At 33.2% G+C, this 12,947-nt stretch overlaps 1 protein-coding gene across 2 annotated transcripts in view; it reads right to left on the bottom strand.

Moving 5' to 3' along the window:
• The window catches only part of RDX (radixin), an 84,749-nt gene that overhangs the window by 46,567 nt on the left and 25,235 nt on the right, over nucleotides 1-12,947 (bottom strand). For both annotated transcript variants that reach the window (XM_019715274.2, XM_019715276.2), the window contains exons 4-9: nucleotides 9,695-9,790; nucleotides 8,938-9,212; nucleotides 4,189-4,272; nucleotides 3,840-3,986; nucleotides 1,314-1,410; nucleotides 31-194 (exon numbers count right to left, since the gene is read on the bottom strand). In XM_019715274.2, the coding sequence (XP_019570833.1) occupies nucleotides 31-194; nucleotides 1,314-1,410; nucleotides 3,840-3,986; nucleotides 4,189-4,272; nucleotides 8,938-9,212; nucleotides 9,695-9,790 (863 nt within the window). The remainder of the gene's footprint in view (nucleotides 1-30; nucleotides 195-1,313; nucleotides 1,411-3,839; nucleotides 3,987-4,188; nucleotides 4,273-8,937; nucleotides 9,213-9,694; nucleotides 9,791-12,947) is intronic.

Here is a 12,947-nt window from a genome sequence, read left to right as displayed (position 1 = left end):
ACCAAGAATAAAAGGCTATAAATTCCATACCTTTCCAACTGCTTCTGATGCTTCTCCTCCCTAGCCTGGGCCTTCATCTGTTGTACTTCAATAGTATCAGGCTTCCTTCTTCGCATGTATAGTTCATGGTTTCCCATACACAAGGCCAAAATCCGCTTATTGATTCTCAGACGAGGTGCATAGAAAACAAAATCCTAAACATAAAGTATTCTGAATTTAAAATCTTCCTGAAGAATAGTCTCTCTCACAATAATCTGTACTAAATTTCAGTACGTGGTATGAATTCTAATGTCACATTACCTATTGTTTAGAAATCATAAAATTTCATAACTCCTAATGAGTACACCATACTTTCATGTATCTGGTTCCACATCTTTTCATCCCCACCACTTTTGTAGGGAGGCTAACTTTATCATCTCAATACATTAAATGTCATTTATTATTTTTTTCTTCTCCAAAGTAACTATGAGCATCTGTTCTTTCACCACAAGAGGGTTTTTTTGTTTTACCTTCCATCATAATTATATTAAAACTGGTCTTTGCTCAGGGCTGTCAAGTTTTTTAACCTAGAAATGTTCTCCTTTATCTTTTTGTCTTTTCAGTAACTAACAGAGAAAACGCAAGAATATACCTGACACTAGAGGAATCAAAGAATCTATTTAAATAAAGATGTCTTAAGTTTAAGGATTCAAGTTATAAAAATACCAAGTTCATAATGCAAATCTCCATAAACAGTATTACTGTAGAAAAGGGTTACCTCTGCTACATTCTAGCCACAAACAAACAAGATTTTTTATTAATTTACTGGGATGACATTGATTAATAAAATCTTATATAGGTTCAAGTATACAATATACATCATCTGTATATTGCATTATGTGTTCACCACACAAAGTCAAATCTTCTTACGTCACCATTTATTTCACCCCCTTTACCCTTTTTTACTTCTCCCCTCCCCCTTTTCCCTGTGGTAACCACTAAACTGTTGTCTGTGTCTATGAGTTTTTGTTTAAACAAGTAAGTTTTTAATTGCTTCTTAGGAATGGTGACTGTTTTCAACCACCTCCTAATACCTTATAGTTGAATTTCAGTTAAAGTAAAACTCTAATATACCAATATATATATGTTATAAAAAAATTAAAATTTGTATTTTTAGTAACATTTATTATTTCATCATGAGGAAAATTAAACTATGAAAAGAGAACGTTCCTCAGGAGTAATTCAATAAATAATGCCATTCTTCAAGTAATATCATAGCAAAAAGGCAGAAATTTAAAGTTAATATATAAAACATATAAAAGAATTTTACTTACAGGTGCCTTTTTGTCGATCGGCTTTATAACAAATTTTTTATCATTAAATGAAATATTTCTGATTTCACTCCAGGGAAAACCAATTTTAGGTGTTAACCTTAAAAAAATGACAGCATTCCTTTAGTAAAAAGCAGGAAACAATGGACAAAATTCCTATCAACTTTTTGGGGCCAATTTAACTGAATGACCAGTCTCAAGAGTTCTAGACTTTCAAAATGTATTACCTTACTCAGAACATATTGTTGACATTATCTTTTAACGGGAAATTTGATCAGTTAAATTATATAAAACAAAGAATAACTCTCCAAAGATTTCTTAAATGTATCAGGAACCTTGATTTTCCTAAAATACCTAGAAAAAAACTACCTAGTTTTGGAGTGTAGAACTGAGCTTCTTGGGGTTTGCACTAGCTCTATTTAGACTGAAGCTACTACAACTATTAATTTTAAATGAAGAGGGGTAAAAAGGATAGCCTTTACAGCTTTTCATGTGAATCATGGAGATAAGTTGCTAAATATTAAAAAAAAATTATTTCCTTTTTCTGTTTAATTCTAAAATCTTTTCAGTATTTGTGACTATACTAAAAACACTAAATTTTCAGTAAGTTTAAAAGGATTAGTTTTATAGTATGTGACTTATATCCCAATAAAACAAATTTAAACACTCACATATACAAATGTTCGGGTACACAGTAGAGCTGAAAATCTTACTCTATCACTATACAATAGTTGCCTCCATTTATCGCCCTACAACAAAGATTTACGGAAACAGATTGGAACAAGTAATTTTGTTTCTGCTTTTCACATATTTGACGGTTTCAGACTACCCAGCAAACGTGTCACTGTTGTCCAGTAACAAGAGTGTGAATTGACTGTGACATCTATGTTGGCCAAAAGGCATCTTTTAGTCAGTGTTCTGACAACAGAGTATGAATTCCTACCTATTCATAGTCCTTTTTAACTCTTAAGCAGACTAGGAACTGCAGCACAGCAAATAATTTTTTCTACAAAAAACACTCTTTACTCTATATGCATGCATTATATTGCCCTCTAATGGCCATGGAGATAAGTCAAATTACCTACTTAAAAGGGAGGCTGTTAAAACACAGTCTTTGTAAGGTAATATTATATTTATATGTTACTTTAAAAAATTCTAAAGCAATTTCCTCATATAATTCTCACAACAATCTTGTGAGGTGAGCCTGGCAGTTACACGTATTTCAGAGAGTTAATAACCTGACCAGGGTCACCAAAGTAAATATTAGGTTGGTGCAAAAGTAATTGCAGTTTTTCCAATTATTTTAACCGTTTAAACTGCAATTACTTTTGAACCAACCTAGTAGCAGAGCTGGTAAAAGAACTCAACTAACCTTTTAAAGTTGTACTCTACTTTTTAAAAAAAATTGGAAATATAAGTAATAGCTGAATACATTCTCATTATAAAAAGAAAGTGGATCATTACACATAAAAGTCCCATTTGTTCACAATCCTCAATCCCAGTCCCTCCCACCCTGAACTAAATCCCTCTTTTCCATATTCCCCATCTTTATCTGTACCCATATCTATAATGAATACTACAATAAAACGAATTCAATAATTTTTTAACAAAAAACAAGATTTGGTCTATACTAATTAGTCTTGAAGTTATTTTTCCTTTCCAAAAATTTCAAAATTTTCTCTTCTGAATGATATATAGCATTTTACTTTGCTGTGTAATATAAAGGAAAAAATATACCAGTAAAATTAATAAAATGCTCTCTTCTGGAGTCATTATATATGCTCAGAAATGTGTATTTACCAGTCACCTGTAATAATGAAACTAAAATTCTGGAGCCAACCCAGAATAAAGAGAAATGCCTTAGGAGGTGTTACTGGCACAGCCTTGGACGCTTACGTGGTACGGTAAATAAATTAAAGAATGGTATAAAGCAACTATAGCTATCATTCCTGAAAAGTGCTGTCAGTCTGATGTATTTTACATTAATATGAAAGTTAATACCTGGTCAATTTCAAAATAAAATTATACGATTCACTATACTTAATTCAGGGATATTCTACCTTATTGATGTCCAAAAATATTCAAAACAAGTCCTATGAGAAACGTTCAGAAAAGGTCATACACCTATTAATTTCACTTTTCTCATTGCTCCTGATTTCTTATATATGGCAATTTGAACCTATATGCCAGGTGTAACATTTAAAGAATTATTTTTCAACTATTGAGGGAAATAAATTTAATTAAGTTATTAGACATAACTCACAAGAGATCAAGAAGCATACTTCAAATAAAAGTGAATCATCCCATTTGATAAATACACTGAGAAGTAGAACTATGAAACCACAAGATACTGAGAAAATGCAAATATGATATCTGAAAGCCTACGTGGCATTAACTAATCTTTGAATTTGAAAAAAAACAAACAAAACCAGTAAGGGTAATCAAGCCAACAAAGAACTATTTACAAACAGAATGTAAGATTAAAGCCATATAGACCACTGATTAATGACTAGTTTGCTATTTACTTACTTGTCATCATGCTCATAAATATTCAGGCCCAAAGCATCAACACCTAGCCACAATTCAGTTCCTTTTTTATTTTTTATTTCAAAATAGTTGACTCCATACATTTCTAGATCCTGTGCAATCTTCAGGTATTCCATCATAGAATCTTCCCTGTTGAAATAAAGCTAATTGTAATATACTTAAGTAAGAGTATCTAATACCAAACTATTTACAAAAATATTTTGGACTCAAATTTAATGCTTCATATTTATTCATACAAGTCAAATGATTTTTTGGGATATGATGTAATAATAAATGTTATGAAATAAAAATATTTTGAGGAAAAACACTAAGAAAATAGCCATCCAAATACCTTAGCATTCCTCTATGTTCTTCATGCCAGTTCTGTATTCTTTCTTCCCACTGTTCTTTTGTCAGTTTGTGTTGTTCCAAAACACTATAAAGAAAGAAAATCTATGAAAATACCTCTATGATTGAAAATCACAATTCTTTTAAAAATCTACAATGATATCTTGACTGTGATGGTTGTCATACAAATCTATACATGATAAAATTGCACAGAATTAATAAATACACACACATACACACAAATGACTGCATGTAAAACTGATGAAATCTGAACATGGTAGGTGGATTGCATCAATGTCAATATTTTGATTGTAATATTATACTAAAGTTATGCAAGATGTTACCAAAAGGGAGGGCTGGGAGAAGAATACAGAGGATCTATTATTTTTTATAATTGCATATTAATCTATTATTACCTCAAAATAAAGTTTCTAGGATCCTGAAATTATTTTAAATAACATCTTTAAAAAGTAGTTATTATACAGATAGTTTATAAGAATTCAATTGTTTCCAAAAAGTAAAATATTGGACAAAAAAGGAAAATGACTTTCTCATTATTAATAGAAAAATTACAGAACAGATTGAAAATCAGAATTCTTGAGACTTATTTCTTCTTTTACTCTGTGTATTTGTTTGCTGCTAAATTTAATTTTATTTTCTATAGGTAATACTTTATATAAAAGTATACAAGTGTAAGTCATACTTTTTTCACCACCCCTCGCCCTCCAAATAACTTATTAGTTTCTTCTGTATCTTTCCAGTGTTCCTTACGCAAATGTAAGCAAACACAAAAGTTATTTTCTACTAGTATATTTGAACACCAAATCAGCAAGTCGAACATGCATATAATTTACCTACTCTGTAGACTATAGACTATGTGTTTCTATTCTCTTTGGGTTATACAATGATAATTATTTATCTTTCTTTATTGGTGAATCCTCGGATCCTACTTTACTGATAACAAAAGCTATGGTGTTAAAATATTGTTCTGCTATATAAGAATTTTTACATAAAACCCAGTAATTTCTTGGCAGTATAGAGGAATCTTAGGATGCAATCTTCCCTTGGATAAGCTACTATTTAGAGTGGATATTCCTTACTGGGTTCTCAGACAGACCATTATGTTCTTACTACAAACTGCTCCTTTCTCAATGTATCCTCTTGTAAGCTCTTGCTTTTGGGGAGAGGAGTTTTGTCTTCCTCCTTACAACACTTAAGTTTCCACATTTTTCTTGTCTTTATACTCCCTCTATCACTGTCTGGTCTCTGTGCTCACCAAGAGGAATGCAATCAGCCTTGAGGGCACAATCAGGTCAGCCCATTGCTGGTATCAGGATGTTAACTTTATCTGAAGCTAAGGGGTTTATTACATTTGATGGCACTAAGATTTATGCTGTAGCTTTTTATATCTTGCATTTCAAATCTCATTTATTTGCATTTCACTTAATGTATCTGTATTATTAATATGAATGACTGATTTGCAGGTATCCAAAACATCCTTTTTTCCTTCTGTCCGGAACAACGGAGCCCCTTTTCACGCCTAAAGCCAATCTGTCCAACTTGACTTTTAATCTGTCTATCTGGGCCTTTAAATGACTTCTCCCTCCACTTTCTCAGGATCTTCACTCCATCATTTTTCACCGAGGACATATTTATTGTCCCCTGCCAATATACATTATCATCAAAACTTATTTGTGTTTCAGACGGCAAAGATCACATCAATGTTGCTCACTACTATATGCCGAGTGCCAGCACCAAAGAGTGCTCAAAAATTTGTAGTGAATAAAGGAATTAAATAAATTCTTTCCCATCTTTTACAGAACGTGTCTATAAACCCATGCTTCCCTACTCCTAGTTTTTTTCTTCTTTTAAACAGCAAACTTCATTCAAGAACTCTCCATATTCACTATCCTTCATTTCCGTACTGCACATCTACTGCGCAACCCCCAAACCACCACAATCTGGCTTCAATCCCCAACACTACTGAAGCTGCTCTTTCTAAGGGCACTACAATCTCATTGATAAACCCAACAGACATGTTAGTTCTCGTCATACTCGACCTTGCTGTACTATTTGATACTGCTGACCAGTCTCTCCTTAAAGCATGCTTTTACCTTGGCTTCCATGATGTAACACTCCTCTGCTATTATTCTTGATTCTCTGGCCATTTTTATTTCCTCAGTATACTTTGCAGGAGCCTCTTTCTCTGTATTTAAAACTTAAGTTGGAACTTAAGGTCTGCCCTAGGACTTTTTCTCATTATATACGTACTTTCAGGTCCATCTCCTTCACTCTCATGAGTTGTCCTCTATTTGCTAATTACTCCCAAAACTCTATCTAGAGCTCAAATTGCTCTCCAAGATCTGACCCCACATCTACAAATGGGTACTAGCTCTCTTGGTTATATTGTAGATATTTCAAACTCAGTAGGTTCAAAACCAAAATCTTCCTCGTGCAAAATGTATTCCTTTCCCCCACATCTTGGCAAAAAGGTATCACCACCCACCCAGATGTCAAAATCAGAAACCTGGCACGTAAAAATTTGTGTATCAAGCTCTAAATTTTTAAAGGAGAGAGTTACTATCTGGTGGAGTTGATTGTCCATTATCACCAGAAAACTAAATTCTACCATGGGAGAACAGATGCTTCTCTGCATTTCTCAACACAAGAATTAAAATCATCTGTCAAAATCATCAAATTACTGTGTCTGATTTATGATCACCAAATAAACTTCTGATTACTAATTCCGCCCCACCCCGTACTTAAATAGTGAGAAAAAAAGTGTGCTATATACCATAAATGGAATAAGTTAATCATTGTGAAAGTATTTCTTCATTCTAAACCAAAAAATTAGTACTCTGACATTATGAGTAAGCCTCTTTTAAGCTTAGATAGCTGGAATTAGCACTTCAGAGACTATCAACTTGACGAACACCTATCTGAACCTTCAGTATTAAAGACTGAATCTTAAACACATGCTATTTTCCTTCTTTTTAAATAGAGTGGGTTAAAATACACATGCATTTAAAAATAAAGGAATTAATTGTACTTAAGTGTGATTCCAGTGTTTAAAAGACTTTTTTAAAATCACATCACTATTAAATGTAAACCAATTGCTTCATCTGGTGTGTAACCAAACATCAATCTGATTTAACAATGAAAGAACAACTATCTATGTTATAGTTGTTGAGATAAAATTGTTTTTTTTTAATGAACAAAAAAAATTTTAGGGGTAATTTTCATCATACATAATACCTTATGAGCTAACTTAAAACTTAATTTGCTGTATATTTTACTATATATAAATTGTACCTCAACTAAAAATAAAAACAAGTCCTTATCTGAAATTCTACTGTGCCAGTAAAATCAATTGCTCAATTCAGTGCTTAAAAAAATCTGAGACAAAGAATTTTGGGTTAGAATAATAATCAAAATCAGATAAACATACAGACTAACAAATATCTTATATTCTGATTTTTTTCGTGAACATGCATTATTTTACCTTCTAAGATAATCATTACTGCAATAATATTAAAGGGGAAAACAGTGTAACTTTAATAGTCAAATATTATTGGTATGTTATAAAGCATATGTCCATAGAACACAATTTGTTAGGTGAAAATAAATGCTAATGCTTATAACCATAGGAAATTATTAAAAGTAGACAGGAAGTAATTTAGTCTTTCTTCATATTTAGTACTTATGAAAAAGAAATTACATCTAAGAGCTTAAATACTATGAGGCAGTGATACAGAACTGAAATTTTAGGTTAAAAATATACAGTTTTGCATTTAAATAGCATTTTTAAAATTTGAGAATTTGGACTAAGGACAGTAACAACTTCTCTCCAGGTTCTAAAAGAAAGATCTCCAGGTACATTCTAATATCGGGGACATGTGTGCTACAATTAAGAACTGAGATACTTAAAAGTAACATTTGATGCTGTGCTTTCCTTTCTTCTATTTTTTTTGAGGGCGCAGCTCACAGTGGCCCATGCAGGGATCGAACCGGCAACCTTGGTGCTACCGGCACCATGCTCTAACCAGCTGAACTAACCGGCTACCCCGATGCTGTACTTCCTAAATTTCATAAGTAATACTACCAACTAACACTTATATCACACTTTACAGTTAAAAATGTAAACCATGCCATCCATGAATAGTAATCATAAACTGTAAGGTACGCAGAGTAGAATTATTATCCCCATTTTCAAGATTCAGATACCAAGACTCAGAGATCTCAGTTTATGCACCCAATTGGTACTCAAAATCCAGGTCTTGTAATGATTGTTTCTCGTGTCGTGCTATTTTCAAATAACTTACAGAGGCAGCAGTATACTTCAGGTGAGAACAGAGCACTAGACTTGTAGTCTGGAAAATGAGTTTAAAATGTCTTTTAAAAAGTTAGACACTTAAATTTTTAATTCTATGGAGGAAACAGGCTGGTACTTATTCTCAAAAGCATTTATCAAGCACCTATCTGCCTGTGTGAGAATTTTTACCAAGCAGCAACAGTCACATCCTCCCCCAAGCCCAATCTCCATTTATTGTTTATCTTGTGGAAATGAGGAGAGAAGAGGCAGAAATTTTAGGTAATTAAAGACTATATAAATCTTTGTAGCTACTGAGTCATGATTTTTAAAACAATACTCTCTGATTCAGCTAACAACTTAAAATCTTAAACAAAAAATCTATTTACAAACTTCTGAAATATAATTTTTCAGAGAACGTAACATAAAGCATGTTTCGCTTACCGCTGGGGTAGGAGTCTATCATTAGCCAGGTAGCCTTGTTTGTGAATCTCTTTGTTATAATCTCCATACTTGGCTTGGACAGCATAGGAAGCCAAAAGGACCGCAGTTTCTGGTGGGCAATATATCTCATCATTTAAGATAGCTTCTTTAACTTGCAAGAAGAAAAGTCTTTGAGTTATTTCTTGAATTAATTCCTCAGAAACATCTTCAGGAAAGAATTTAGCTCTAAATTTGAACTGTAAAGGATTCTCTTTTTTAACATCTTGCTGTGTCACCTGGAACAGTAATTTCAAGTATAATCAAAAAAAAGTATTTTAAGTTCATAATAACTGAACCTAGTCACATCAAATTCTTTTTGGAAGAAAGTAGGATGTGAAACATCAAGAAGATTCTAAACTTATAAATAAGATTGGAGGTGTGTAAGATACTAAACCTGTAAAAAACGTGAGAGAAAAAGATTCTATGCTCATGAATGTGACCTATAATTCATGAATCCTATCTAGTAACCAAACTGAAACCTGGTTCTTGAGAAGCTTGAGAAGCTTATCCTGCACATGTTTAAATCAAAGTACTAAGTTACTGCTAGTAATATTTATGTGTTAAGTTAACTGAATTAAAAGACACGACACCTTTAATAATTCAGAGGTAACTGCAAAAGGAGGCCTAAAATCAGTCACACCCTGAGCCTTTCTGCTATAAAATCATGATCACAACTTCAAAATAACTTATTAGCTGAATGTTATTATGCATATTTTACCTTTTTATTTAGTTTAAGCCACGTAGAATAACCTTTGCTGTCCACATATTGCAGCCCAAAAAACCAGACCTCACGCAAACCAACTGTTTTCACCACCTTAAAAAAAAAAAAAGGGCAATTTCAGTTCAACATTCACATTATAACTAGATGGCACTATACTTCAAAACAAAACCACATAGGCATTATAGATATATTCCTTTGCTACAGAGAAACTCTTTCCTAAATTTAACATGTTAATTAAAGGAACATTGCTGAAAATTTTAATTCAGGTTTTGTATATTAAATTTTATAGTGTCATTTCAATCTTATTTGATCCACTTTTTTATACCTCCTTTTCCTTCTCATCTCCCATCACGACCCCAACAGACAACATGAAGAGTCTGGGAAACAGAGACAGAGCTGTCATTATCCCACTTTCCTGTTTCAATTTATCCCAACAACGACACTATTGGTTAGTCAAGGCAAATAGTATTTTGGTGATCAGAGTCTCAGAGGACATTTAAATGCCATGCCCTAGGTTATCCAGCTGGTGATTTCACACCCACTCCTTCTTCCCTTCACTCATCATCATATATTCTATGTTCTTCCCTAACTGAGCAAGAAACCATTCTTAGAACATGCCATGAATTTTACCCTTCCACAGCTTGGCTCATGCTTTTTCCCTCTGCCTAGAATGTTTCTTCTGTACCTTACCACCTGTTGAATAATTTATTCCTCAAGGCGCAGCTCAACTAACATGCGTTCTGTGAATGAAGCTGTCCTATCATCTAGATAAAATTAATCACTTGTTCCTTGATGTTCCCATAGTACTTTATCTATACTGCTATTAGAACATTTACTCTATCATATCATAATTAACTATATTAAAAGTGAGTCTATTTACTCTCCTTGACTGTTTAAAACTAAGGACAGAATATTTGCCTTATTCATTTTAATATCCATATCATCTCAAAGAATAATCAGCCTGTGGTAGGCGCTTAAAAGTATTAGAGTAAATTAAGTGGTAAGCTAGGATACACACTCAGGATTGCACCAACACTTAAAGTATATTTAAAATCCTATATTTAAAATAAAATGAAGGAATTGAGCCAGAGGAAGTGTTAAGTTTATTAACATTTTATAAGAAAGATTTTAACATTTTACAGAAAGATCCAACATTAGTTCGTAAATGATAAATATTTTTGGTACATTTCTTTAATCTAAAAACATGCCAGGCTTTTAGTTTCAAAATAGCAAACTGAACCATTCAGTTTACTTTCCCTCTCTTGAAAACTTTCACTGAAAATCATTTCACAAAAAATTTAAATATTTAGCTGTACTAGGAAAGGTTACCATCAAAATAACCAAAACTGAGAAATTTTTGGATCATATGGGCTATAAAAACTCATACCGATACAAAAGCTGATCAAAGCCAAACAACTAAATCTTTAATGTGGACAAAGAAGGTCCCAGATAATTCAACTTTGGCAAAAGATAAGCTGTCCCAACAGCGACAGAAAACATTCCAACTCAGAGTGGCAGAGATAGGAAATTTACACAGGTCAAGGGCCACAACAGACAGAAGTGTAGCTGGTCAGCTTTTGTCTCCAGGCTTCGTGTGACACACAATTCTGGCCAAGTAGAAAGGGGATTTGCCACCATGGGCACAAGGGACAACACCTGAACTAACTTCAGGCTGTCACATGAACACCAAGAAGAGCAAGAGAGCTCAGCTGTGAAATTCCTTAGGGGGCCCTATCTCCTCAGTGGCCCTTTATCAACTTCTGGAAGTGTTCTTGAAACTTTCAATCACATACTTCTATAAGTTAAAAAAAATGCCCGGGCACATAACTACAATATATTTATTTATAAATTATGCATATGCTATCACATTAATACATTAAAAAGCACTTATTTTTAAAATAATCTGAAAGAGGAAAAGACAAAAATGTAGACAAATATTGTAATATTTTTTCTTGTATCCTAACAGATCCTATTAAGCACTCTCCTTGGAGGTATGAATACTGTCTTCTTTAATCCCATAGGTAGAAGCTAGAAGATGAGGCTAGTAAAGGAAGAGTCAGCAGAGAGCAAACAAAGGACCTCAAGCATTCAAGTAGAGCCCTCTACACACAGCAGTTGGCCTCAATCTAACATCATAATCAGAAGTGAGGCTTTGCTACAGGTGGACTCATGTAGCTATGTACCCTCATTTGAGAGGACTCCTCTATCTAGGTCTGTTCTTGGCCTGACCCTGAACCTACCTACCTACCTGCCAGCTCACCTCATATACTCACTACACCCAAGGGAAAGCCTGCTTTTCGATCCTTGCATTCAGGCTCAAGAGAATTTGTGGAGAAACAGAACTGTGACTATTAGAAATAATTGCGGAGAAAGCCCATTAACATAATAATACACCTTAATCTAGACTTTCCTTTACAATATGAAATCTACATATATGTGTGTTGTATGTGTCAAATACTGTTTGATGTACTTTACATGGATTCTCAATTCTCACAACAACCTTCTAAGGGAGTAATGTTATCATCATCCTAATTGTACAAATGAGAAAAATAAGGCAGAGAGAGTAATTCGTCCAAAGTCAAACAGTTATAGCTGAGACTCTACTGCAGGCAAATGTGGCTCTACACATTACTGCGCTATAATAAATGTGGTTTCATTTTCCCTGGTGTCCAAACTAAAGCAATTATACCTAATAAAAAACAAGTATTTTCTCAGTATCTAATATCAAAAAGGCCCATTTGCTAATTAGTTTTTGATGACTACAAATATTTCACTCATTATAAGTAACATTTCAACTTGCTATTAAGTACAATAAATGCTAATTCTATTCACATTTTTTATTCATATAAGATAGGCTATATATTTACAAGCAGGAAGCCTAGAAGAATCAATAAAAGTGGATATTAGTTCACAAGGTAAAATATCTATAATGTGTGGTGCATGTAGCTGCTTATAATTTTGTTTTAAAAATCTGCTCACACACACTTAAAAAAGCCTTTTCGCTTCCAAAAAGACTTACCAGGGCTTTCAAGATAATTAATTACCTAATTGGGGGATTAAGTATATCACTTTGTCAAGAAAAGAAACAACTTTCCAGGAATTTTTAAATTTTATTTCATTAGAATTTGGATCAGTATGTGATAGAAGAACACCTAATAAAACAAAGAGATCTAATAGGTCATTTCGTGCTGCAATGCCAGAAAGGCTCTGTCCCGTTCTCTAAGGTCAAGTTAGCCTGACCACAGACTAC

This window comes from Rhinolophus sinicus, chromosome 14 (assembly GCF_057876585.1).
Source record: "Rhinolophus sinicus isolate RSI-liver-muscle chromosome 14, RSI-T2T, whole genome shotgun sequence".
NCBI lineage: Eukaryota > Metazoa > Chordata > Mammalia > Chiroptera > Rhinolophidae > Rhinolophus > Rhinolophus sinicus.
The sequence above is the reverse complement of the archived record's forward strand: the minus strand, read 5'-3'. Positions and strand labels throughout refer to the sequence as shown.